This window comes from Saccopteryx leptura, chromosome 5, assembly GCF_036850995.1.
Source record: "Saccopteryx leptura isolate mSacLep1 chromosome 5, mSacLep1_pri_phased_curated, whole genome shotgun sequence".
NCBI classification, from domain to species: Eukaryota; Metazoa; Chordata; class Mammalia; order Chiroptera; family Emballonuridae; genus Saccopteryx; species Saccopteryx leptura.
This window is the reverse complement of record NC_089507.1, coordinates 217,508,050-217,535,038: the sequence shown is the minus strand read 5'-3', so window position 1 is coordinate 217,535,038 and position 26,989 is coordinate 217,508,050. Positions and strand designations below refer to the sequence as shown.

General features: G+C 43.6%; 1 protein-coding gene across 2 annotated transcripts in view; it reads left to right on the top strand.

Annotated features, from left to right (window-relative positions):
• LOC136405144 (zinc finger protein 337-like) overlaps positions 1–24,517 on the top strand; it is a 71,693-nt gene extending 47,176 nt beyond the window's left edge. Inside the window, exon 5 of one of the 2 annotated variants that reach the window (XM_066384211.1) lies at positions 20,819–24,517. In XM_066384211.1, coding sequence (XP_066240308.1) covers positions 20,819–23,481 — 2,663 coding nt within the window. In that variant the 3' untranslated portion in view covers positions 23,482–24,517. Of the gene's footprint in view, positions 1–18,190; positions 18,472–20,818 lie in introns of those variants that run through there. The other variant, XM_066384212.1, reaches the window with a different exon arrangement.
• Positions 24,518–26,989: the final 2,472 nt, after the last annotated feature.

The window sequence follows — 26,989 nt, the reverse complement described above, 5'->3', positions numbered from 1 at the left end:
TATTTATCTGACCAACTGTAAATGTCTTTCATTTCCTGCACTAATTTTCTATAATCATATTCAAAATAAGGACTAGACCAATCTTGTACAGAGAAATTAACAGCATATGCAGTATAATTCATATAATTGTAATATGCACATTCTTGCCATGGGGGAAAACCAAATCTATTCTCCACAGACCACCAGTAAGGCTCTTGAGTTGCCTTTTTTGGAGGATAAAGTTTACATGGGTGAAATCCCTTAGGTGGCAAGGTAACAGGATTATACTCATGGGTGTCAGGGCCTCCAGGCATTAAAATTGTGAGAGACCATAAGTCTCTTGTAATGTGTCCAGGTTTATTATTTTTAGGAGAGTCAGTCAAAATAGTCTTAAGTGTAGTAGGAAAACACCCAGAAATCTTGCGAGTATTATTAAACGTAAAACATATAGGTACATTATCCATTTTTCCTTGAAATGAGAAATTTGAATCAGTTTTATGCATAATAAAAGAACTAGATGATCCTCCCAAAAACTTAGTATGATTATTAAACACAGGTATATCATCTCCTCCCCAAGTAACAGGCTTAACCAATGGTGGATTTGGAATATAAGCCCAATAAGATTTGTCCAATAGCCTCAACATTAAGTACCTGAATTGAAAGTACAGCTAGCATAGCAATAAACATATTAGCAGGGTTACGATGTACGTTTGTCGATGACAAATTAAATCAACCCTCTCAGACAATGCCTTCAACTGGTCCCAGGTTGGTGGGTTGACAGTTTGAGTAGAGCGAGCCATCCGTTGACCATGATAGGGAGGTCGTCTAGCTTCCTGTAGTGACAATCGCTGCATCACTTGAGTAACAGGATCATAGGAAGAGTTCCTTGATGGCCTTTGCTGGGAAGTCACTGCTGAGGCAGGTGGCACAGGAGTCTCCTCCTGGCTGGGAGGGGGCAGCAGTGGAAATATACAAGCATACCCTCTCCCCTGAGTTAGAATTACATCTGGACCCTTCCATTGACCTGTCAATAAATCCTTCCACTTTGCCATTGGTTTAGGCTTATCCAGATCCAGATCCCAGTGTCTCAGCATGCGAGTGTGGCCTTGACAGTCTGAATTAAGATTGTTAATAACAAACAAGCATGATTTAAAAGCTGATGTGGGGAACTATATTTTAACTCACCTTCCTGTAGTTTTTGAATCTGCATTTTCAGGGTCTGATGAGTCCTTTCTACTATACCTTGTCTCTGTGGATTGTAAGGGATGCCAGTAATATGTGAAATATTAAAGGTGTTACAAAACTGCTGGGGCCCTGGCCGGTTGGCTCAGCGGTGGAGCATCGACCTGGCGTGTGGGGGACCCGGGTTCGATTCCTGGCCAGGGCACATAGGAGAGGCGCCCATTTGCTTCTCCACCCCAGCCCCTTCTTCCTCTCTGTCTCTCTCTCCCCCTCCCGCAGCCAAGGCTCCGTTGGAGCAGGGATGGCCCGGGCGCTGGGGATGGCTCCTTGGCCTCTGCCCCAGGCGCTGGAGTGGCTCTGGTCACGGCAGAGCGACGCCCCAGAGGGGCAGAGCATTGCCCCCTGGTGGGCAGAGCATAGCCCCTGGTGGGCGTGGTGGGTGGATCCTGGTTGGGCGCATGTGGGAGTCTGTCTGACTGTCTCTCCCCGTTTCCAGCTTTGGAGAAATGCAAAAAAACAAAAACAAAAACAAAAAAACACAAAACTGCCGGAGTCCAGCCCCGGGGGGGATCCAGGGGTTTCATAGGAAGAGATGGCGTCGGCACGAATCGAGTGAGAGAGCTGAATTCTTTTCTTTCTCTTTATTCTCTAGTTAGCATTTACTGCCAGGCATCTCCTCCAAATGCTGGTCTAGCTTTCTTTTTATGCACACACACTAAGTTACAATCACATGGTAGTTTGTTTCACTATGGTTACATATTTCCAGATAACAGTTAATTCATATCTATAAGCTATAAATCAGGTGGTACAAACTTCTAAAAGATTAGTACTAATTAATAACTCTACTTTACTGTTGTTGTGAGTCAAGGGCGCAGAGAGAGAGATTAACAGACAAAATCATCAAGGACTAGCAAAAGACCACCGCTTGCTCAGGCAAATGGCCTTGAGTTCATGCAGTGTCCTAATTTTTTCACAAGACTACAAAAGGCTTGCTATTTAAGAAACTGACATATTAAGAGTAACTTTTACTTAAAGATACATAGAGTGCACCTGCAAGATAGCTAGTAGCAACATAATATCAGAAGGCATTAATTGCTATTGCTGCTATGAATTCCACTACATTCCATTCCTTATTCTTGGAAAATACAAAAATCTTATGAGAATGTTTTACTGAGAAAAACCCAGCAACTGCCTTCAGTGACAAAACAAGTCTTTTAACAAAACATTCTTTACTTGCCAGCTGCGCTTCTATCCAAGGCCATGCAACAGGCCACTCCACTACACCTTACCTAAGATTCTAATGTCTAGTTAAACTTTATTTACTTACTATATTCATATACTAGTTAAGTTCTAACTTTATTCTTTCTAATATGATTAATAAGAAGAAATTCTCCTACAAACTTAACCCTTTATGAGGGATATCATAGCCAGCCTCTTATATTTATGAGCCCAGTTCAAGGGGCTTACAGGCTTTTCTGTGGAACTTACACCTTCTGTCTTATTTCCAAAGAGGTTACTACAAATCTACAGGGAAAGCACGGTACTATTATCCCTGTGCCACAAATAATAGCACACACCCAGAAAAAGGGGGGATATAAGGCTAGATTAATTCAAAAAGTCAAAGGGGGAAGTATCATTGTGCCTTTCCTTTGCGGTGACTTTGTCAACCCGCAGCCATTGGTCTTCTCTGCTGTGACTTTGTCAATCAGCAGTTTTTGATCTTCTTCTGCTGTGACCTTGTCAGCCAGCACTTGTGGGTCTTCTCCTGCTGTGACCTTGTCAGCAGGCAGTTATGCGTCTTCTCCTGCTGTGACCTTGTCAGCCAGCATTCGTTGATCAGCTCCCGACACAAAACCTTTTAAAGGCAGCTGATGTATATGCTGAAGCATTATCAGTTTTAATAGCCTTTGGCATTCCTAGAATAGCAAAGCAATGAAAAAGATGTTGTACTACATCCTTAAAGGCCTCTCCAGTTCGTGCAGTACAAGCAACAACATTTGAAAAGGTATCAACACAAACATGCACATAGCAAAGTTTGCCAAAAGATGGAATATGACAGACATCCATCTGCCAAAGGTCATTGGGTCGGAGTCCTCGTGGGTTAACTCTAAAACTACGATTAGAAAAGTGAGTAGGGCAAGTGTTACAGCTATGCACGATAGCTCAAGCAGCTTCACGAGATAGTTGAAACTGCCATCTGTAAGGTATTTTTCCCCGCCGAGAAGGAAGGAATGGGCCAGAGCCACAAAGTGTGGAATAGCAAAAGGCTTTATTGAGTGCAGAGCGCGCATCCCGTCCGGCAAGGTTCCCTGGCCCCGAGGAAAGAAAGATGGAAGAAAAGATGGAGGTCAGGGAAGTTGCACGGATTAAACCGCATGGGAGATATTTAAAGGGTCCCTCTAGGGAAGTGGAGCTACTATGACGTGGTGAAATTTCACTGGCTGGCAGACGATCACTCTCCTCCAAATGGTTCCTGGGAAGCTTCCTCTGGCAGGCTTGATTGTGGGCAGTCCTAGCCAAAGTGGGCGGTTCTGAGTTCCCCACATGACCATCCCCCATTATCCACCGACCTTACGCCATCGGAGTGCGGATGCATTCTGGTGATGTAAAGCATGTGAAAGTTTAGCTTCTTCTACTGCTGTAAACACTGCTTTCTGCTGTGTAAGAGAATCAGCAAGATGATTTCCTTCGTGTAGTGGTCCTGGAATAGAAGTGTGAGAGCGAATGTGGCCGATAAAGAAAGGGAGAGTTCTGGAATGAATCTGCTTTTGTAGGCTGTTTAAAAGTGGAAAAAATAGTGGTTAGATGATGTGGCAAAGAAGCAGTTTCAATGTGAGGAAACATTTTAACTATATACTGTGAATCAGTGAACAAATTAAAAGGAACATGTTCCAATTTTTGAAATGCTGTTATAACAGCAATAATTTCTGTTTGTTGCACTGATTTCTCCTGAGTTTCAGTGATAATATGCTCATTCCCTATAATTGTTACAGCTTTACCATTAGATGAGCCATCGGTAAATACTAGTACAGCTGGTGGCGGCAGCGGATTTCTAGAAGTCTTAGTGGGAAAAATTACTGATTGTCTTTTTAGAAATTGCAGCAGTGGGTGAGCAGGAAGATGAAATAAAACCTGCCCTGTAAAATTACTAAAAGCAATTTGCCATTCTGAATTTAGCTGTAATAATGCTTGAAATTGATCCTTATTATAAGGAACAATGACTTCCATCATTTCTTTACCAAACAACTTTCTGCTGCGGTTTCTTCCTTTAATTATAAGAGTAGCCACCAAATCAGTATAGGGCACAATAACTTTCTTGTGAGAGACAGGTAAGTGAAGCCACTCTAGAGGGCCATTCTGCCACAAACATCTGGTAGGAGTGTGTTCAGTGGCTAAAATCACAAGCTGCCATGGTTCCTCTATAATAACTCTGACTAAATGTTGATTATTAATTACTTCTTCTATTTTTCTAAGAGCTTTTGCCGCTTCCTCTGTGAGCTCTCGAGGAGAAGTTGGATCAGCATCTCCTCTCAAAATATCAAACAATGGCTTAAGCTCTGCTGCAGTTAATTTCAAATAGGGTCTAATCCAATTAATGTCTCACAATAATTTTTGATAGTCATTTAGAGTTTTTAAATGATCTTTTCTTTCACTCTTGCTCAGATTTTTGTTGAGGGGTTTAAGAGTTCTTATTTGCCTATATAAATCTTTTCCATATATTTGGAGCTATTTGGAAAAAGACAAAACAGCGTTATTAGCTGGATCAAACAAAAGAGAGTAAAAGTTTGCAGGAGAAACAGGTTCAGCATTTCCTGTAGGACTCCAGCGTCTCTCAGCTGTTGAATAATCCTGTATATCAGCATTCAAAAGAAATTTTTTAAAGTAAGAAGCATGATAAAGAAGATTTGCAGGAGTTTCAGTATACGAGTTTCCTATATTCATAAAAACATTTCTACTCCATTAATTAACAGGTAATTTAAAGAACACATTAAAGCTGGAAAATTTTAGTGTGACTTTTATTATTTTTCTATATTAAAAAACCCTAGACCTTTGTTAGGTAAATCTACTCTGCTTCATGCTCTGCAGCGGCAGCAAGCAGCCTGAAGCTTGAAGCAGTTTAGTCAAAATCAACAAGTCTTTAGGATTCATATTTCATACTATTTAAATTTAAATGAGCACGATTTTCTTGTTTCAATTAAAATTTTAAATTTGTAAGGATGATATTTTTATAATATTAGAGCCAGCATATTCAATTTTTGCAAGCAAGAACTTAAAAAAAATCACATTTAGACAACATTAAACAAAGACCAAACACAAACAAGAATCAGACAAAGTAGACAAATCAGAGAGAAACCCGGGATTTTAGAGATTAGAATATGGCCTGCTTGATCTCTACACAGGGCTATTTTGATTGGAACATTAAGGATAGAAACCAAACAGAACTCTCTCTTGAAAAGTTTCAAGAACGGCCGTTTATGAGATTCTGTGTAGCCATATCCAAACAGGTGTTCCCTTTGCCCTCTTTTCAGGCATAGAACAGGAAAGAAATAAAATGAGTTGAGAGAAAGAGGAGAACAGAAAAAAACTGTAATTTTTCCAAACTCTTAAGTTTTTCTATTTACTAAAGAAAATCAGATAATAACACAACTTTAAAACTCATCTCAGTCTTCTAATCACTCTTAAATTCTAATAGCTACTTCAACCGGCAGCTGAAATCCCTCCATTTCAACCCCACAAGAGGCTTGTTTCTCATATTTTGCCTTTCCAAGCAGGTAATTTTCTCCAGATAAACGGGCTTTAGCGACTTGTTTCCAATCATAAGGAGTTATCCAATTATGAGAAACTGTTTCCACCAAGGACGTATAAGGAAAGGTGGGTCCATATTGACTGCAAGCCATTTTTAACTCCTTCAATAATTTATAAGAAAGTGGCTCCCATGTAGGAACCCCCTCATCATCAAATTCACCAGCCACAGCCACAGGAAAACATAATGCCAAATCAGTTTCCCCTTGGTCGCAAGAAGCTTGAATTGCCTTCTGCAATCCTGTTAACCCTGATGATTTTTTCTTTTCATTAATATCTGGTGATTGTACTGGTAGAGGCAAAGACATATTAATAACCTTATTTTTATCCTTTTTGTCAGTCTTGGGGGGATATAATATGGGCAAGACTGTTTTTGAATCCCAATCCTCATTATCCCTATTATATTTAGCTGCCTCATCTTCTAATTCAGCCTCATCAGATGGCGATAAATAATCTTCACCATCATCCTGATGTTTACTTAATTTTAAAGAGGCCATACCATAATCTGTACTATCTTGAGACTGCCTTCTATTTCTAATTAATGGAGTCTCTTCTTTTGGAGGAGCAGTTGCCTTAGAAAATTTATGCATCTCATGTTCTGGATCTAAGACATCTTTAATCAAGCTCCATAAAGCAAATGTATCAACTGGGACCCTTTCTGGTCCATGTAGCTCATAGTAAAGTTTTAAATCTTCTCCGACCTTAGCCCATGTCTCAAGGCTCAGTGTTCCCTCATCTGGAAACCATGGAGAACATTCTTGTATGAAATGCAGAAAACGAGCTACTTGTTGAGGGGAAACACTAACTCCTTTTAGGGAAAGTGTATACTTAATGACTTCTATACAGAGTCTTCTTTCTTTAGACTCAGTATGGCCCATGACTTCTCAAAATCTTAAGTTCTGAAATTCTCCACCTATCCTCACCCTGTCTTCCTAACAGGGGGGTCTGCAGCACCCTGAGTGGAGTCCTAGCCGTCCCGAGACAACGAGGGGGGCTTAGCTGTGGGTCCCTGTTTCAGGCGCCAAATGCCAGGGTCCAGCCCCGGGGAGAATCCAGGGGTCCCACAGGAAGAGATGGCATCCACGAAATCGAGTGAGAGAGCCGAATTCTTTTCTTTCTCTTTATTCTCTAGTTAGCATTTACTGCCAGGCATCTCTGCCAAATGCTAGGATAGCTTCCTTTTTAAAAACACACACTAAGTTACAATTACATGGTATTAATCATTGCTTTTGTTTCACTATGTTTACATATTTCCAGATAACAGTTAATTTATATCTATAAACTACACATCAGGTGGCAAATCACTCAAAGTACAACTATAAAATAACTTGAATAGCGATAACAACATCGGTAAAAGCTTTTTAAAGGATTAGTACTAACTAATAACTCTACTTTACTGTTGTTGTGAGTCAAGGGGCAGAGAGAGATTAACAGACGAAATCATTAAGGATTAGCAAAGGACCACAGCTTGCTCAGGCAAATGGCCTTGAGTTTATGCAGTGTCCTAACTTTTCTCACAAGATAACAAAAGGCTTGCCCATTAAGAAATTGACATAACATTAAGAGTAGCTTTTACTTAGAGATATATAGAGTGCACTCGCAAGATAGCTTAGAGAAACATAATTTCAGAAGACATTAATTGCTATTGCTTCTATGGATCCCCCCACATTCCTCTCATTATCTGAAAGAAAAATCTTGCAAAGTACATAAATCTCATGAGAATGTCTCACTGAGAAAGCCCAGCAACTGCCTTCAGTCATAAAACAAGTCTCTTAGCAAAACATTCTTTTCTTGCTGACTGCGTTCCCATCCCAGGCCACGCAACAGGGCCATTCCACTACACCTTACCTAAGATTCTATTGTCTAGTCAAATTTTATTTATTTACTATATTCACACACTAGTTAAGTTCTAACTATATTCTTCTCAGAGTGTTCCACCATCTGTAGGTCAGGTAAGCAAGAAGAAAGGAAAGTTTCTCTACTCTATCACATGAAAAGGCTAGGGAGGAAAAATGATGAATTAAGTGAAGGCCAAAAGGTGCTCTGTGCACAGCCACTGCCTCCTACCCATTCACAAGTCACAATCTATTCTTTCTAACATGATTAATAAGAAGAAATTCTCCTACAAACTTAACCCTTTATGAGGGATATCATAGCCAGCCTCTTATGTTTATGAGCCCAGTTCAAGGGGCTTACGGGCTTTTCTGTGGAACTCACACCCTCTGTCTCATTTCCAAAGAAATTACTACGAATCTACAGGGAAAGCACGGTACTATTATCCCTGTGCCATAAATAATAGCACACACCCAGAAAAGGGGGGGAATATAAGGCCAGATTAATTCAAAAAGTCAAAGGGGGAAGTATCGTTGTGTCTCTCCTTTGGGTGACTTTGTCAACCCGCAGCCATTGGTCTTCTCTGCTGTGACTTTGTCAATCAGCAGTTTTTGATTTTCTTCTGCTGTGACCTTGTCAGCCAGCAGTCGTTGATCGGCTCCCGACAGTCTTGGATTTTCACGGACCCTTTATTGGTACACTCTCTTTAGACTTTTATATTCTAAGTGCAGATCCTTTAGCTGTGACCACTCTTCCCATTATGAATCGGTACTTAGGCCTGTTTGGTACTCATGGGTTTAAACACCCATAAATACAGCTTCAATGACAAGTCACCTCAACTCTCCTAGGGTCCTGCTTAGACACAACATCCTATTATTTTCTCCAAGATAGCTGATTAATATACAAGTTTTGGTTTTTTAGTCCAAAGGCCTGGTGAGCCTGACCAGGTGGTGGTGCAGTGGATAGAGCATTGGACTGGGATGCAGAGGACTCAGGTTCGAGACCCCCTGTGGTTGCCAGCTTGAGCGTGGTCTCATCCGGTTTAAGCAAAAGCCCTCCAGTTGAACCCAAGGTCGCTGACTCCAGCAAGGGGTTATTTGGTCTGCTGAAGGCCCCCGGTCAAGGCACGTATGAGAAAGCAATCAATGAACAACTAAGGTGTTGCAACGCGCAATGAAAAACTAATAATTGATGCTTCTCATCTCTCTCCGTTCCTGTCTGTCCCTGTCTATTCCTCTCTCTGACTCACTCTCTGTCTCTGTAAAAACAAACAAACAAAGGCCTGGGGATTTGGTCACAGCCTTTTCTATTCCCTCTCCTTTTGAGCCCAAATAGCTCAATATGACAGTTCGACATATTGGAAAGCAATGGATGAACAAGTGAGGTGCAGGAATGAACTGATGCTTCTCATCTCTCCCTTTCTATCTGTCTCTGCCTATATATCCCTCTCTCTGTTTTTGTCACAATAATACATTTTGTGGAGACTAGGAAAAAATGTTAAGTGTCCTTACAGAGAAACGCACACATGCATATACATACAAGATCCTGTATTCAACTTTAAGGAGTGTTTATTTATTCATGATTTCCAGGGGGAGAACCTTAGGCTCTCAGTGAAATCTACAAGTAAACTGGAAATAAATTCAGGTGATAGCAGATTGGCAAATGAAGCAGAGAGAGGTGTTGGTAGACCTGGGAAACATGGGTGTGTATAAAGGTGGAAACTTCCCAAGAAATACTGCCTGCACATTTTGGTGTCTTCAACATAAAAGTACCCAGAAAGGAGTAACAGAAAGGGAGTGCAGGAATAAAGATTTCAGGAGAGCACAGCTACTCAAAACGCCCACGGCTGTCTCCCAGGAAGATCCGCGGGCAAGTTAGCAGGGCGCAGGGCTGCCCGGGAGACTCTGGTTCCAGGCAAAAGAGTTGTAATAGTCGAACAGAGTCCAGTGAGTGATTTTCTTCATGATCTTCATTGGAATGCTGGAAGAGAAGTTGGACATGTGGTATCGGGAAGAACTGGAATGGTTTGACTGTTTCCGTAGGAAGAACAATTAAAGCCACCATCTGCTACAAATATGCCACCTCATCTCTGCCCTGACTCTGAACACAGCCATCCCCCAACAGAAGGTGGCATTTGGCTGAAGTCCTTGAGTCTTTTTCGTGAAGTTATCTTTCATCCATCCATCCATCCATCATCCATTTATCCATCCATCGAATTATTAATTCTTCAGAGAATAATGTTTTCAGGGTTTATTCTGTACATGTAAGGTAGCAGTGCCACAGTAGATGGTGCATTCCTCAGAAAGATCACAGTCTCTTAAGTGACAGAGCTTAACAGACTAGGACACAATAGAATGGTAAGAGCTTTGGGAAATGTTCTCTGGTGATTAAATGTTTTTAATGTTCAGGGTTTCATGAAGAGCAGCTGCAAATGAATGAGGCAGCAACAATACTGCAAGTTGAGGACCCCAATCTCTCCAGGATTGAGGTGCCTTGAGAACTAAGCTATCCAATTTATTAAGCAGAAATATGTCATCTTACATAAGAAATTAACAAGCAAAATACAGTATATAATTTTATTTAGTTTTGCAAAACTCATTAGATTTCTCTTGTCCTTTCTGAGACATAACAGCACACCATCGTTGTCTGATTCCAGACCCGCAGAAAGCTCCAGTTGGGCCAAGCACCTCGTTCTTGGGCCTTCCCTGGACGCGACTGCGATCAGTCAGGAATGCTTACTCTCGACCTTCACTTCCTCAGAATTAAAACAAAAGGTCTTTGGGTGCTTTGGCTTTCCTGCAACAATCAAGCAAATTCATATCAGGTCAGAGGATACTTCCTGGAGGAAATCTGAGCCTACAGCTCAGGGAGGGTGAGTCCCCTAAATAAACATGGGGACGGGTGGAGAGAGAGGCAGGCAGGAGTTTATTTTGAGGAGGAAATGCGAGGTCTAGGAGGGTAGAACTGTCTACTGGAGTAGGGGGAAGCCAGAGATGAGGATGGAGCTGTGGGCAAAAGCCAAGTCCAATTACCTCTGAGCTTAGACCCTCCTTAGAGCTTCCCTGTCCATCTCAGGAAACACCTTCATGCAGTTCCATCAGTGGCAGGAGGGGTAGGAGAGAGGAGCCTCATTATAATTGGGAGAACCTGGCTTTCCCTCGTTCCATTTCAGTTTTCACATCGTGTGCTGTACTGTGTTGTTAAGTCGTCCTGCGTTTCTCTGCCACCAGCTGACTTGGAGAGAGGAAATCCAGTGCACAGCATCCACAGTGGGATGAAGGGTGGTTCCTTCATCCTGCTAGTAACGTGGGGCTGCCCAGTAGCACGGAGCCACACTTAGATGTCACTCACCTAAGTTTAACCCGCCTTAAACACAATGAGTTTAGCTAGGTTTCGTGGAGGTAAAAATACGCCAAAGCGCAGAAGAGCCAAGCAGCCTGTGCGCTAGAGCAGCTGGACTCAGAAACCGGAACTGTCTTCTATCTAGACCAGGGGTCCCCAAACTATGGCCCGCGGATTGCTTGCGGCCCTCTGAGGCCATTTATCTGGCCCCGGCGCACTTCCGGAAGAAGCACCTCTTTCATTGGTGGTCAGTGAGAGGAGCATAGTTCCCACTGAAATACTGTTCAGTTTGTTGATTTAAATTTACTTGTTCTTTATTTTAAATATTGTATTTGCTCTCGTTTGGTTTTTTTACTTTAAAATAAGATATGTGCAGTGTGCATAGGGATTTGTTCATAGTTTTTTTTTATAGTCCCGCCCTCCAACTGTCTGAGGGACAGTGAACTGGCCCCTTGTGTAAAAAGTTTGGGGACCCCTGATCTAGACCACCGGGAGGGCCCTCGGACAGGAAAACTTCAGGAGATGCTGCAGCCCAGGCTCCTGGGAACTGTAGTGTTTCCAATTGAAACCATGGGAACAGACTGCTTTCCAGAATTATGCATTTTATATTGTGCATGTTAAGCAGAGAGATGGGTAGAGCTGGCCGGTTTGTTCACTTGGTTAGAGCATCGTGCAATATGCTAAGATTGCAATTTTGATCCCCAGTCAGGTGCATACAAGAATGAACCAGTGATTGTATCAATACGTGGGGCGACAAATCCATGTTTCTCTCTCTCTCCATCTCTCTGCTTTCCACTCTCTCTCTCTCTAAAATTAATTTTAAAAATGTAAAAAACAGGTAGACTGTCCTTATACAAGACAATGTGAATATATATTAAAGTCGTGGATTCGAGTTCGCTGTGTAAAAGCCGAAAGGCGGCAAAGCCTCTAGGGATTCTGGGAATCGTAGTTCTTGCTCAGGTGACCCCCGCAGATCACGTGGACCTGTGCTGCGGGTTCCGTTACGCTCGGCTGCCCGGATCGCGTTCGGTGCTTGAAGGAGGGACTAGAGAGGCGGTGAGTAGGGTTAGGAGCCGTGGTGGGAGCTGGTGGGTTGGACCCGGGATGAGTGAGGCTGGTGTGCAGTAGATGGAACGGGAAGTGCGGGAGGTTTCATTTCTGGAGCAGAGACGGGCCGAGACGTATTTAGTGGCAAGGAAATGGGATGCGAATTAGTTTGCTCAGAAGACGTGAGTTGAGGGTCCTACAGAGATCCTTCCGTCTCCCGCTGGAGCGGTTGAGCTGGAATTCTCATATAATTTTTTTGTGTGACCCAGACAGAGAGAGACAGAGAGACGCATAGAAGGGAGGGAGATGAGAAGCATCAATTTTTTGTTGCGGGACCTTAGTTGTTCATTGATTGCTTTCTCATATGTGCCTTGACTTTGGGGCTAAAGTAGACCGAGTGACCCCTTGTTCTAGCCAGCTTTCTTGGGTCCAAGCTGGTGAGCTTTGCTCAAACCAGATGAGCCCGCGCTCAAGCTGGTGACCTCCTACTTTTGAATCTGCGTCCCAGTCCGATGCCCTATCCACTGCGCCACCGTCTAGTCAGGCTCATGTCATTTTTTTATTTTTATTTTTTTTTGAGAGTCAGAGAGAGGGACAGACGGACAGGAACGGAGAGATGAGAAGCATCAATCATCAGCTTTTCGTTGCACGCTGCGACTTTTCAGTTGTTCATTGATTGCTCTCTCACATGCGCCCTGTCCACGGGCCCTCAGCAGACCGAGCAACCCCCTGCCGGAGCCAGCGAGCCTGGGTCCAAGCCCGCAAGCTTTCTGCCCAAGCCAGACGAGCCCGCGCTCAAGCTCGCGACCTCAGGGTCTCAAACCCGGGTCCCTCCACATCACAGTCCAACGCTCTATCCACCGCGCCACCACCCGGTCAGACAGGCTCATGTCATTTTTAGGAGGAGTTGGGATGGTTCTGGGCCATACAATGCACATAGGGAGGTGGCTGCAGACGTGCTTCCCCGAGGTTTATTTGGGCTCTGGGCACATGAGTTCAGCCAGAGCTAAATAGACAGGCATTCCCTGTGGTGGGTGGGGGTGCAGAGTCGACTATAGAGCCCCCCTGCTTTTGGTAAGGGGACATCTACATGGGCCATGCGTGTGTGAATGGTTGTGGGAACCCCGGAATGATTGTGAATATAGAGTTCTGGGTGTTTTTGCTTGTTTTTCTGGAGGTGACTCTGGCCCAAGTCGGTGAGTGAGTGGGGATGCGGTTGGGGTGGGAGCTCTCAGGACCTGCAGTGCCTGATTTGTACAGTAAGGAGTGTGGAAACGTCACGTTGCTGCTCCACACCACAGGTGCTGCTTCGTGGAAACACGGTGCGCTTTCACAAGGGTGGTTTGGAGATGTGACCCAGGGCAGGAGCAGAAGTCAATCTTGTGCTGAAATGTCTACGCGGCTGCTTGGTAGAATTTCAGGGCAAACACATGTCTGACCCACTGGCTGTTATGTTGGCATATCGTTCAGCCCTGGAAGAGTATTACTGAGCGGAGTACAAAGAAGACATGGAGATCGTGAAGAATCTGACCCTAAATCATGAGGCTAAAGGTGAGAGTTGCTGAGAGTCTGGAGAGGTGAGGAGGAGGAGTAAGGCTCTGGGCTTAGCTGAGAGCACTGTAGTGACCCCAGCTGAGTAAAGGGACTGCTCCCTCTGTCCTGGGCTCCGAGGAGCTGCTCCCCGGGGCATTCTGGGAGGCCTGCACCCTCAGAGCTTTGTTCTTCCCCTAGGTCTGCCTTCCAACTGCACTGACTCGCTCCGAGAAAAGACGGTAAAGCCCAAAACACTGGTGAGTTTAGGTTATATTTTAAAATTTTTCATTATAAAATGCTGGCTCATTTTCCAGAGAATAGGCAAACTGGATATTCTCTTTTCTTGGAAAAAGAAAAAGGAATTAACATTAGGCAGTTAATGTCTGTTTCAGGCATCATGTTGATCTATTTAGAATGACTCTTGCATTTGTGTGTTTTATTTTCCTTGTTGGAAAATCTACCCAAGAATAGTAGAGCCCTGCAAAGTGCAAAATATAAGGCATATTTTTGAAAAACTGAGAATATTAAAATTTTTAAATGTACTATTTGATTTCATTTCATATCACACTAGCTAAAGATACTGTCTTTCAGAGCATAGTGTGGAGGAACAGTATTTTAAAAATATGTGATTTTGAACTCAAATAACATGAACAGAAATGTTCACCAAAAAAAGGAATTTTTGCAGGAATGATGGAGTGTTTGACTCTGGGTAGAGATGTCCTCCTGTTGTTTCTCCTAAACTGGGAAGGATGTTCTTAATCATTTGACTGCAAGCCTAGTTAATTATTCTGAATGGGAGACCTTTCTTTTTCTAGAGACTATGCAGGAAGGGTCCTCATGGAATAGTCTCCAGCCAAACTCTTTCCATAAGAATGGGTAGGGTCTCAGACACCCCTGAATGGGCAGTTCTCTCTAGAGGACACTTCCTCCTAAATGTGCCCAGTGGGAGGCCCATTTTTCAGCCCTGGCTTAATCTTCCTGGTCTGGTTATGTGTTCTTCCCTAGTTTGGTGAGATTTATTAATACTTAAAATTCATTTCTTTCGTTTTTCTTATCTATTGTTTTAACTAGCTTTTAGTGTAAGATTCGGGCTGCTGTTGTGTTGTCTGGTGATGATGTGTAAGTAGTCCTTGTGTTGATTGTTTCCTTCATTGTACCTCAGGTGACATAAGTAGATCAGGCAGAATGGTCAGGGAGCCCTGCTATAAGGACTGTCATTTCAGGATGTGGAGGGTCAGCGTGATAGTGCATGTCCAGGCCGCCTCCTGTTGTATTAGCCACATATTCTGGGGCAGTCGTCTTTATTGAACTCGCTAAGACGAGTCAGAAAACATGAACAAGTGATGAGAGCCACAGTCTGAGGAGGGAGTTGTGTTGGTCTCCAGAGTTTCCTCAATGTTTTACCTTAAATCTCCAGTATTTAACACAGAAAGTATATTGAAGTGGAGAGATACAGGGTGTGAAAGAAAGAAGGAACCTATGAATATAATATTGTAAGAAAGTCTAAATAAGTTTCCCTGTCATGTAAAGTGAAAACAGCTTTTCAGTTCTCTGCTGAGTTACACTCTCCCTGTACTGAACATTCGCCCTTCCTTTACTGGCTGTGAGTTCTGTGTTGGACTTTACACTGTGGACACCAAATCCCTTTTAAAATAAAACTTTTCTGTGCATTTGTAACTCTTCTGTCTCGAACTTTCTCCATAATGCATCCTCAAGGTCACCTGCATGAAAAAACACTATTTCAGGTTTCAATTTTTCTTTTTTGGACACAGAGGCAGCGTTAAAGAGGGACTAATAGAAACAGAGGAAGGGAGAGAGAGGAAAAGCATGAATTCTTCATTGTAGCGCTGCCGGGGTCCAGCCCCGGGGGGGACCCAGGGGTCCCACAGGAGGAGACGGCATCGGCGAAATTCGAGTGAGAGAGCCGAATTCTTTTCTTTCTCTTTATTCTCTAGTTAGCATTTACTGCCAGGCATCTCTGCCAAATGCTAGTATAGCTTTCTTTTTATATACACACACTAAGTTACAATTACATGGTATTAATCATTGCTTTTGTTTCACTATGTTTACATATTTCCAGATAACAGTTAATTTATATCTATAAACTACAAATCAGGTGGCAAATCACTCAAAGTACAACTATAAAATAACTTGAATAGCGATAACAACATCGGTAAAAGCTTTTAAAGGATTAGTACTAACTAATAACTCAACTTTACTGCTGTTGTGAGTCAAGGGGCAGAGAGAGATTAGCAGACAAAATCATTAAGGATTAGCAAAGGACCATTGCTTGCTCAGGCAAATGGCCTTGAGTTTATGCAGTGTCCTAACTTTTCTCACAAGATTTCAAAAGGCTTGCCCATTAAGAAATTGACATAACATTAAGAGTAGCTTTTACTTAAAGATATATAGAGTGCACTTGCAAGATAGCTTAGTAGCAACATAATTTCAGAAGACATTAATTGCTATTGCTTCTGTGGATTCCCCCCCATTCCTCTCATTATCTTGGAGAAGTATACAAACCTCATGAGAGTGTCTCACTGAGAAAGCCCAGCAACTGCCTTCAGTCATAAAACAAGTCTCTTAGCAAAACATTCTTTTCTTGCTGACTGCGTTCCCATCCCAGGCCACGCAACGGGCCATTCCATTACTCCTTTCCTAAGATTCTATTGTCTAGTCAAATTTTATTTATTTACTATATTCACACACTAGTTAAGTTCTAACTATATTCTTCTCAGAGTGTTCCACCATCTGTAGGTCAGGTAAGCAAGAAGAAAGGAATGTTTCTCTACTCTATCACATGAAAAGGCTAGGGAGGAAAAATGATGAATTAAGTGAAGGCCAAAAGGTGCTCTGTGCACAGCCACTGCCTCCTACCCATTCACAAGTCACAATCTATTCTTTCTAACATGATTAAGAAGAAATTCTCCTACAAACTTAACCCTTTATGAGGGATATCATAGCCAGTCTCTTATGTTTACGAGCCCAGTTCAAGGGGCTTACAGGCTTTTCTGTGGAACTCACACCCTCTGTCTCATTTCCAAAGAAATTACTACGAATCTACAGGGAAAGCACGGTACTATTATCCCTGTGCCATAAATAATAGCACACACCCAGAAAAGGGGGGATATAAGGCCAGATTAATTCAAAAAGTCAAAGGGGGAAGTATCATTGTGCCTTTCCTTTGCGGTGACTCTGTCAACCAGCAGCCATTGGTCTTCTCTGCTGTGACTTTGTCAATCAGCAGTTTTTGATCTTCTTCTGCTGTGACCTTGTCAGCCAGCAGTTGTGGGTCTTCTCCTGCTGTGACCTTGTCAGCCAGCAGTCGTTGATCGGCTCCCAACACAGCACCTTACTGTTCAATCATTGCTTTCACACTTGTCTTTGAGATGGGAGCTACAGCACAGGAGTGACCTCTTGCTCAATCCAGTGACCTTAAACCGAAGCCAGCATCCATGGGGTCATATCTGTGAACCCACACTCAAGCCAGCGACCCACACTCATGCTCTTGAGTCCACATTCCAGCTGGATGAGCCCGCACGCAAGATGGTGATATCAGGGATTCAAACCTGGGTCCTCTGTGTCCAAGTTAGATCCTCTATCCAGTGTGAGCCTGCCTGGTCAGGCCAAGTTTTCAATTGACTCACAAATCACTTCTCCTCGGAAATCATAAATGTCAAGAGCCCAGGAATGGGTATATGTGTCATTTCTGGGCCCATCGATTTTATTACAAAGCCATAGTCATGGCCAGAATAATTTGGAACATAGAACTGTGTACTAGGGAAAGAACTAGACCAACTTTTGTAGATAACTGACCCTCCAGGGCCAGGAGATTTACTCATTGAGTTTGGAAAATTAATGTTGACTTGCTGTTCATTAACAGATTGCTTGTTAATAGGTACCGATCACGTTCAGGGATGTGGCCGTGGTCTTCACAAAGGCAGAACGGATGATGCTGAGCCCTGCGCAGAGGAGCCTGTACAAGGAAGTGATGCTGGAGAACTACAGGAACCTGCTCTCGCTGGGTGAGGCTGTGTTCTGTCCTTCCTTACTGCGGTAGCGGGATGGACCCCCTACCGTGGGACAGAAGGTGTTCTAGACACTTTAAACAACAACAGAAAAGTCAAGGAATAGCATTCCCTGCCCATGGGGGCTTACTTTTCCCAATGTGTTGAGACAGATAAGAAACAAGAAGCTTCCTGTGCAGGGATAGGATAGTGTGTTAGACAGTACTAAGCACTTCCTAGTCAAAAATAATGATTAAATAAAGCAGAACAAAGGAGTATTGAGAGTGACAGGGTGCCGGGCAGAATTTAAAATCAGTGAATAGGCCCTGGCTGGTTGGCTCAGCGGTAGGGCGTGCAGGAGTCCCGGGTTTGATTCTTGGCCAGGGCACACAGGAGAAGCGCCCATCTGCTTCTCCACCCCTCCCCCTCTCCTTCCTCTCTATCTCTCTCTTCCGCTCCCACAGCCGAGGCTCCATTGGAGCAAAGATGGCCCGGGTGCTGGGGATGGCTCTGTGGCTTCTGCCTCAGGTGCTAGAATGGCTCTGGATGCAACAGAGCGACGCCCCAGAGGGGCAGAACATCACCCCTGCTGGGCATGCCGGGTGGATTCTGGTCAGGCGCATGCGGGAGTCTGTATGACTGCCTCCCCGTTTCCAGATTCGGAAAAATGGAAAAAATAAAAATAAAAAATAAATAAATAAAATTAATAAAATAAAATAAAATCAGTGAATACGTAACATTTGACCAAGGACATAATGTGGTGATGGAGTTAGACTCTGTGTGTCTAAGGCAAGCGCATTTCATTGGGAGACGTGTTGGCCCTAAGGCATTAAGGGAGGGATGTCCCTGCAGTGTAGGGAATTGTAAGGAGGCCGGTGGCACGGGAAGTGCAGTGTGCATTTGGCAGAGCAGTGAGAAACGCCTTCTGTAACCATCGGAGTTTTGCGTTTCATGAGCTAGTTTTTTTTGTCTTTTATTTAGAAAATTACATTGATTCTTTAATCCTAGGTGAATAAATACTTTCATTGCAACATTACCCTGAGTCAGCCATTGGCCATTTTTTATAAAAGACCAGAGAATAGCTATTTTAAGTGTTTTGTGGGCGATGCAATCTCTAACCACTCTGAATTCTTTCTCTGTTACACTAAAGTAGCCAGGACAGTATGTAGATTAGTGAGTATGATTTTTTTCCCTTAAGAATTTCTGTCTAGAAACCAAAATTTGAATTTTATATCGTTTTTATTTGTCATGAACTATTATTCTATTGGCTTGTTTTTTTCTCTTTACATTGTAAAAACCATCCTGCGCTTACGGACATTACAACAAACAGAGAGGAGGATTAAATAGGTCACAAGCTCTGTTGTTCCCACCCCTTGTTCTAGATCAGTGCTCTTCTGTGCAAATATCATGTGAGCCATAGGGATAACTTTAAATTTTGTAGTAACTACATTTTTTAATAAAGTAGACATAACTGGATAAGATTAAAAAATCTTATGTCATCTAATCTATCAAAATATTATTTAAAAATGTAATCAAAATATAAAACAAAATTTTTTTTACATTTCTTTTAAGTGAGATCCACAGAGTCAAACAGAAACACTACTGCATGGGTCTTAAGAGGGATTCAATACCAAGGCCTCTCCTGTAGGAAGCTGTGCTCAACTGGGGCCATTGCTTTGTTGCTTGGCAACAGAGCTATTTTAGTGCCTGAGGCGAGGCCATGGAGGCATCCTCAGCATCTGAGTTTATTTCCCTCTAACTGGGCGAGGGGAAGAGAGAGAGAGAGAGAGAGAAGGGAGATGGGGAGGGGTGGAGAAGCAGATGGTCTCTTCTCCTGTTGCCCTGACCAGGAATCACACCCAGGACACCTCCATGCGAGGCCGACGCTCCACCACTGAGCCGACAAGCCAGGGCCGTGTGTTCACATCTTGTTTTGCTTCTTGTTCAGCTTTGGTGGTTCTGGAATCCTGGACAACAGACCTACCCTGTCTGGGTCTGCTATTCTTTTCTTTTTTTGTGACAGAGATAGAAAAAGGGACAGATAGAAATAGACAGACTGGAAGGGAGAGAAATAAGAAACATCAGTTCTTTATTTCAGCACCTTAATGTGTCATTATTGCTTCCTGATATATGTCTTGAGCTGGGGACTACAGCAGACGGAATGACCTTTTGTGCAAACCCGTGATCTTGAAATCTGGTGAGCCTTGCTCAAAGCAGATGAACCCATGCTCATGCTGGCAACCTCGGGGTTTCGAGTATGGGTCCTCCATGTCCCAGTTCGATACTCTATCCACTGCAGCAGCACCTCGTCAAGTCTGGGTCTGGTATTAAAAAACAAGGGGAAAAGCAACAATGAGGAAACCACATTGTGAGTTTTAAAAATGTGTTTCAAAGTGGCACTATCCTTTGCCAATCTCCATTGGCCCATGGAAATGCTGTTGAGAAGTATAATGTTAGTGTGATGTGGTTGGTCCGGGCACAGGGTCAGAATCCTGAATCCATGGGCCACGTCATTATTGTCAATGGCGGAAGTCGCAGTACTATATAGAGTACTTGGTACTTAGAAATTATTTCTTCTAAGTATTTGTTTGCAGATGGGCATCCTGAAACTCAGATTCATTTCTTATACACTCTGTTCAACCACTGTGTAATGTATATGTTCAGTCTTTTTTTTTTTTTTTGTAATAAGTAAAGTCATGAAGGAGATTTCCATTTAGGTCATAGAGACTGTCACCTCGAAGTACACCAGAAGTGTAAACTGGGCACCAGTGGGAGAATCATGGAGTGTCATGGTTTGGGTGACTTAGAAAGAAAGAGCTGATTTATTGAAGGTATTTACATGGCAGATTGCTTACCTGGAAGGTGCCCAGTCTGAGTGACATGTAGAAGATGTTTCTGGGATGGTTTCACTGTAGTTCCAAAGAAAAGGGACTGTGTAGAAATGGAACCTAAAGAATTCATTGGTGGAAACAAATGACGTTGTACACATATGATTAATAACAGGTGTGGCAGGAGGGCACTAGTTTTCCTGAGACCAGGCGGGAATCCCTGCAGCCTGTTGGGGCTTCTCTGACTGAACTCTCTTTCTCCAGGAGAATCAAGGCCAGAATCAGACCTCCACTTTTTCAACCTTTCGTCCTTCTCCCGGGAGACACTGCTTGGCCAGCAGGTGCTTCCCATGTGCTCGGACATGTCTGACTTCTATCTGCAGGATTCGGGCCTGTGGCATCAGGACCGGACATCTTTTTCTGGGAGTTGCTGCAGAGGAAACACAGAAGGTGAAGGCAGAGAAGTTGGCTTGAGACTTTCGTTTCTGCAGACAGAGGAGGGGGAAACATCAGGGGCATTTCACAGCCCACCCAGAGGACATTATAGAGAAGGTCATGTGGTGCTAGAAATAGAACCCAGCTCAGCCCAAGGGGAACCCACCATGCAGATGGAAAAAGGGAGGAAGGAATTAGAAATCCTGAGATCTGGGTCTGTGAGCTGTAGCGAACATGAACCAGAATGCAGCGTGGAATCAAATGTTATGACAAACCAGGTGACTCTCTCAGGGGAGATGTCCTATGTTTGCAGCCAGTGTGGGCGAAGCTTCACACGTCCATCACAGCTCCTCAGACACCCAGGGGTGCACTCATCCACAGAGAAGCCTTTCCTGTGTGATGAATGTGGCAGAAGATTTCGTGATAAATCAAATGTAACAGTCCACCAGCAGACTGACTTGGGGGTGAAGCCCTTTGTGTGTCTCAAGTGTGGAAGAGCATATGGTTATAAGTCAGGCCTCTGGAGACATCAACGGACTCACTCGGGGGAGAAGCCGTTCGTGTGCCCACAGTGTGGACGAGGATTTATTATTGGCTCAAAACTCAAGATACACCAAATGACTCACTCGGGGGAGAAGCCGTTTGTGTGCGCAGAGTGTGGACGAGGATTTCGTACTAGGAGTATACTCAAGATACATCGTATGCGTCACACGGGGGAGAAGAACTTTATGTGCCCAGAGTGTGGAAAAAGATATGTTTTTAGGTCAGCTCTTACGAAACACCAGAAGACTCACTCAGGGGAGAAGCCCTTCGTGTGTCCAGAGTGTGGACGACGATTTTTTTTTAAGACAAAACTTAGGGAACACCAGAGGACTCACTCGGGGGAGAAGCCCTTTGTGTGCACAGAGTGTGGACGAGGATATTTTTTAAAGACAAGACTCAAGGAGCACCAGAAGACTCACTTAGTGGAGAAGCCCTTCGTGTGCACAGAGTGTGGACGAGGATTTATTTTAAAGTCAGGACTCAAGTCGCACCAGATGACTCACTCTGGGGAGAAGCCCTTCATGTGCACAGAGTGTGGACAAGGATTTCATTTTAAGACAAGACTCAGGTTACACCAGAAGACTCACTTAGTGGAGAAGCCCTTCGTGTGCACAGAGTGTGGACGAGGATTTATTTTAAAATCAGGACTCAAGTCGCACCAGATGACTCACTCTGGGGAGAAACCCTTCATGTGCACAGAGTGTGGACGAGGATTTCGTTTTAAGTCAGTACTCAGGTTACACCAGAGGACTCACTCAGGGGAGAAGCCCTTTGTGTGTCCAGAGTGCGGACGAGGATGTATTGATAAGTCATCCCTCAGGACACACCAGAGGACTCACTCAGGGGAGAAGCCCTTCGTGTGCCTGGAATGTGGACGAAGATTTGGTTATAAGTCAGTCCTTACGGCACACCAGAGTACTCACTCGGGGGAGAAGCCTTTTGTGTGCCTGGAGTGTGGACAAGGATTTGGTTATAGGTCATCCCTCAGGAAACACCAGAGGACTCACTCGGGGGAGAAGCCCTTCATGAGCACAGAGTGTGGACGAGGATTTCATTTTAAGACAAGACTCAGGTTACACCAGATGACTCACTCGGTGGAGAAGCCCTTCGTGTGCACAGAGTGTGGACGAGGATTTATTTTAAAGTCAGGACTCAAGGCGCACCAGTTGACTCACTCTGGGGAGAAGCCCTTCGTGTGCACAGAGTGTGGACGAGGATTTATTTTTAAGTCAGGACTCAGGTTACACCAGATGACTCACTCAGGGGAGAAGCCCTTTGTGTGCACAGAGTGTGGACGAGGATTTATTTTAAAGTCAGGACTCAAGTCGCACCAATTGACTCACTCTGGGGAGAAGCCCTTCATGTGCACAGAGTGTGGACGAGGATTTCGTTTTAGGTCAGTACTCAGGTTACACCAGATGACTCACTCAGGGGAGAAGCCCTTTGTGTGTCCAGAATGTGGACAAGGATGTATTAATAAGTCAACCCTCAGGATACACCAGAGGACTCACTCAGGGGAGAAGCCCTTCCTGTGCCTGGAATGTGGACGAAGATTTGGTTATAAGTCAGCCCTTACGGCACACCAGAGGACTCACTCGGGGGAGAAGCCTTTTGTGTGCCTGGAGTGTGGACGAGGATTTGGTTATAGTTCATCCCTCAGGAAACACCAGAGGACTCACTCGGGAGAGAAGCCCTATCTGTGCCCAGAGTGCGGACGAGAATTTCGTGAGAAAGGTCAGCTAAAAGTACACCAGAGAACTCACTCCGGGGAGAAGCCCTTTGTATGTTTGGAGTGTGGACGAGGATATCGTGGCAAGTCAGCCCTCAAAGCACACCAGAGGACTCACTCGGGAGAGAAGCCCTTCGTGTGCCTGGAGTGCGGACGAGAATTTCATTATAAAAGACGGCTAAAAATACACCAGAGGACTTGCTCGGGAGAGAATACTTAGAAGTGCAGTTGCTGTGGACAAGGCTTTAGCTGGAAAGCAGAAATTCTTATCAGCAGAGGACACAATCAAGGACAAGTGTAACATTTTCATCGAGTGTGAGGGAAAACTTTAGCTATAAGTCTGATGTCATCAGACTCCTGAGGACACATGGAGGGGGGATGCCTTGCGTATGCAGGGATCATGGTCAAGACTTTAGCAATCAGTAAAACCTCATCTTACACCAGAAAAAACCCTGCTGTCCCTCTGTGTGTGTGTATAGTAATTGAACCTGCAGTGATGTGTCACCAAGAACGCGTTTACGAGAGGACTTGCGTGCATGCACCATGCAGATAGCTCTAGCCGTAAATCAGCCCCCACTGCACAAGAAGGATGCACTTAGAGAAGAAGCGCATGTGCAAGGACTGTGGGTGAGGTGTTAGCACAAATTCAACCGTGACAAAACAGCCAGTAACCAGCAGGCAGGCACATGACGGGTACTCAGGGAGGGGCCGTGTGTTTGCAGGGATTGTGGACAGGGATCCTGTGATCATCTGTCCTTGTTTTCGTGTCGTGGGGAGATCTTTCAGTGGGGACCATGTGGAGCTCTGCTCAGAGCATCTTATCAGGAACCCACACCCCTGCAGCTCCTGATAACTGCTGCTGATGGGCACAGTGATGAATTCTTCACTAGGACCTGCTCTGAGCCACAGTGAACGGCTTCTTCACACAGAGTCACTCCTGCCCATGACTAATTGAGATGGGGAGACAGAACCTCACCTCTTATGTTGTAAGGTACCAAAAAGCCTCAGAATTAATATTAATGGTTTAGGAAGCTTAAGAAACATTTTATTCATTTGAGCTAAGTGTGCAGAGAGATTTTGTAAATGTGATTTCTATAATTGTGTGATGAGCACCAACTCGGGATGGCAATAGCGTTGTGTTGTCAATGCAGAGAGGAAGGAGAATTGGATTCCCTGTCCTTTCCCCACACCTGTAAGGAAGTAGGTCAATAGCTAGCCAGGTGCAGGAAGAGAAAGATTAAAATAAACCTTTTCTTATATTGATGGGCCATTTACAGGCATTTGTTCCCATGGAAACTACCCCTCCCATCCTGAAAGCTTGTAATTAATGTATATATTTCTAAACAAAGGAATGGCAAATGAACATTAGAAAACTTAGTTATATATTTTAATATGTGGAATAATATTTTTGCTATTGTCTTACCTTACAAGTTTTAATGTGTAGAAATGTTTTTATAGGTCCTATAGACAAATGTTGTAAGCTTGCTAATGAATTCTGTCTCATCCCCATTCATATTTTTCCCAAACCTGTATGGGTGAAAAAAAGGTTATAAGCTTGTGCCATGACGTCATGCTCTCCCCGCCAGTGTGTAATCAAGATTATCTGAGCAGACCCTGAACTATTTGTGGGGCTGCACGATTTGGTTCTGCCAATGCTTCATGTCAGCCATATGCGGCCAGCATATATAATAAATCTCCTTCTTTAATAAAACTTCTTAAAATTTATCTGGACTTTGTGTTTCTATGTAAACCTGCGGAATTGGAGTTTGGGTACTTTACAACACTTGATTCTGTTGGGTTCAGAGGGTCATCCTGGGTCAGGAGTGCTCATGAGATCTCAGTTTTGAACACACTGCAGGTCAGCTTCTTCCTCTGCCCGTTCCAGCACTCATTCACCAATAAACCACTCAATTCTCCACCCATTGTCTTTCCAGAGACTACACTCTCAGGAGACATCTTAAGTGTATAAGGAGAATAGTCACAGCTGTGGCCATAAACAACCCCTCACAAATGCCAGCATATACGATACATTCTAGATGTATGAGATGAATGGGCACAGACTAGGGAAAAGCTCACCTCAGGATGCATCATAGAACAGCTGCATTGTAGGCAACCAGCCATCTCACTTTGAACCCTGTATGACCTGATTGGGAAACATTAGTTAACAGCCCTGAGTGAATGTGTTTTGGATGCAACACCACGACACTGTGTGTGTGAGTGACCTTTGTGCAGACACAGAGAGATGCTCCTGAGGAGGCTGTAGAAAACTAGGCTAGAGGTTCTAGATCTTCTCTTCCTTTGTACTGGTAATTAACAAGAGAAAAAGAATGTACTGACCCATACTAGTCCTTAATTCAGCTTAGCAAAAAGTCTCTTATTTATTCATTCTTTCTTCTTATCACCTGATCTTCCTCCCCTGTAATCCTGTTGCCTGTGTTATTGTAAAGTTGTTTTGTCCTCTGGTCAATAACAGCTGTGAGAAACTGTGTTCCTGTTCCCCTTGCAATCAATTTCTGTCTTGAGTAGGTCCCTTACCCCTCCCCCCACCCCCTCCCGCAATGCTGGACGCTGGTAGCTGTGATTGGGCTGCGTTACTACAGTGAATTAGGATACACTTTAGGTGGCCAGGGAGGGACTTGTGATACTTTCTCAATCAGTTATACCTCACAGTGCTACAGGGGACACTCAGAGAAGACAGATGTGGGCAGGGTTTGTGGGTGGAGTTTATCCTGTTCTTTCTTCTCAAGCTTCCAATAGGACATTCTTGTTCCTATGAATCACTACCACTGTTAAGAGTCCCCTTGTCGGGGCTCTCAAATGTCTTGAACCCTCTCTCCTCTGTGTCGTTGTGAGTCGGGGGCGCAGCAAGTGAGATCAGCAGACGAAATCATGGACTAGCAAAGGACCACCGCTCGCTCAGGCAAATGGCCCCGAGTTCGCGCTGTGTCCTATTTTTATTCACAAGACTTCAAAAAGCTTGTTTACTGAGAAATTGGCATAACATCAAGTGTAACTTTTACTTAAAGATACATGGAGTGCACCTGCATGATAGCTTAATATCAATATAATATCAAAGGGCATTAATTGCTATTGCTTCTATGGTTTCCACAACATTCCTCTATCTCAAGGGATGACCTTGGAAAGTACAGAGAAATCTTATGAGAATGTTTTACTGAGAAAAGCCCAGCAACTGCCTTCAGTCACATAGACCTGTCTCAGTGACCCGCCTTCAAGTCACAAAACAATTTTTTTGGCAAAAAATTCTTTTCTTTTTGGCTGTGTCCCCATCCAAGGCCATGCAATGGGTTATTCCACTACATTTCCCCATTTTTGTTTATGCTGAATGTTAGAAGCACCACAGAAAACACAGCCTTCTGTCGTTCATCCTTATTTTTCTTGCTTTGATTTGTCGACAGTGTATAAAAGAAAACATAGAATTAATACTATTTTAAAAAGTCCTACAGTGAATCCCCAAAATCCTTTAATATATTCAATAGGATTTAATTGCGATAAATTATTCATTAATTCCTTCAATATAGGTTGACATGTTAGAATTTCTAATTTTCTTTGAAAAGGTTCATAAATATGTCTTTGTAATTTAATGATTTCATTAGTTACATTATCATGATTTAACAAATGCTTTTGAACATTTTCCTAAGGGAAATAAGTACGATTTTAAGGAATAGGAGTAACACAAAAAGTAGTTGCATTCTAATCACATCTTAGCT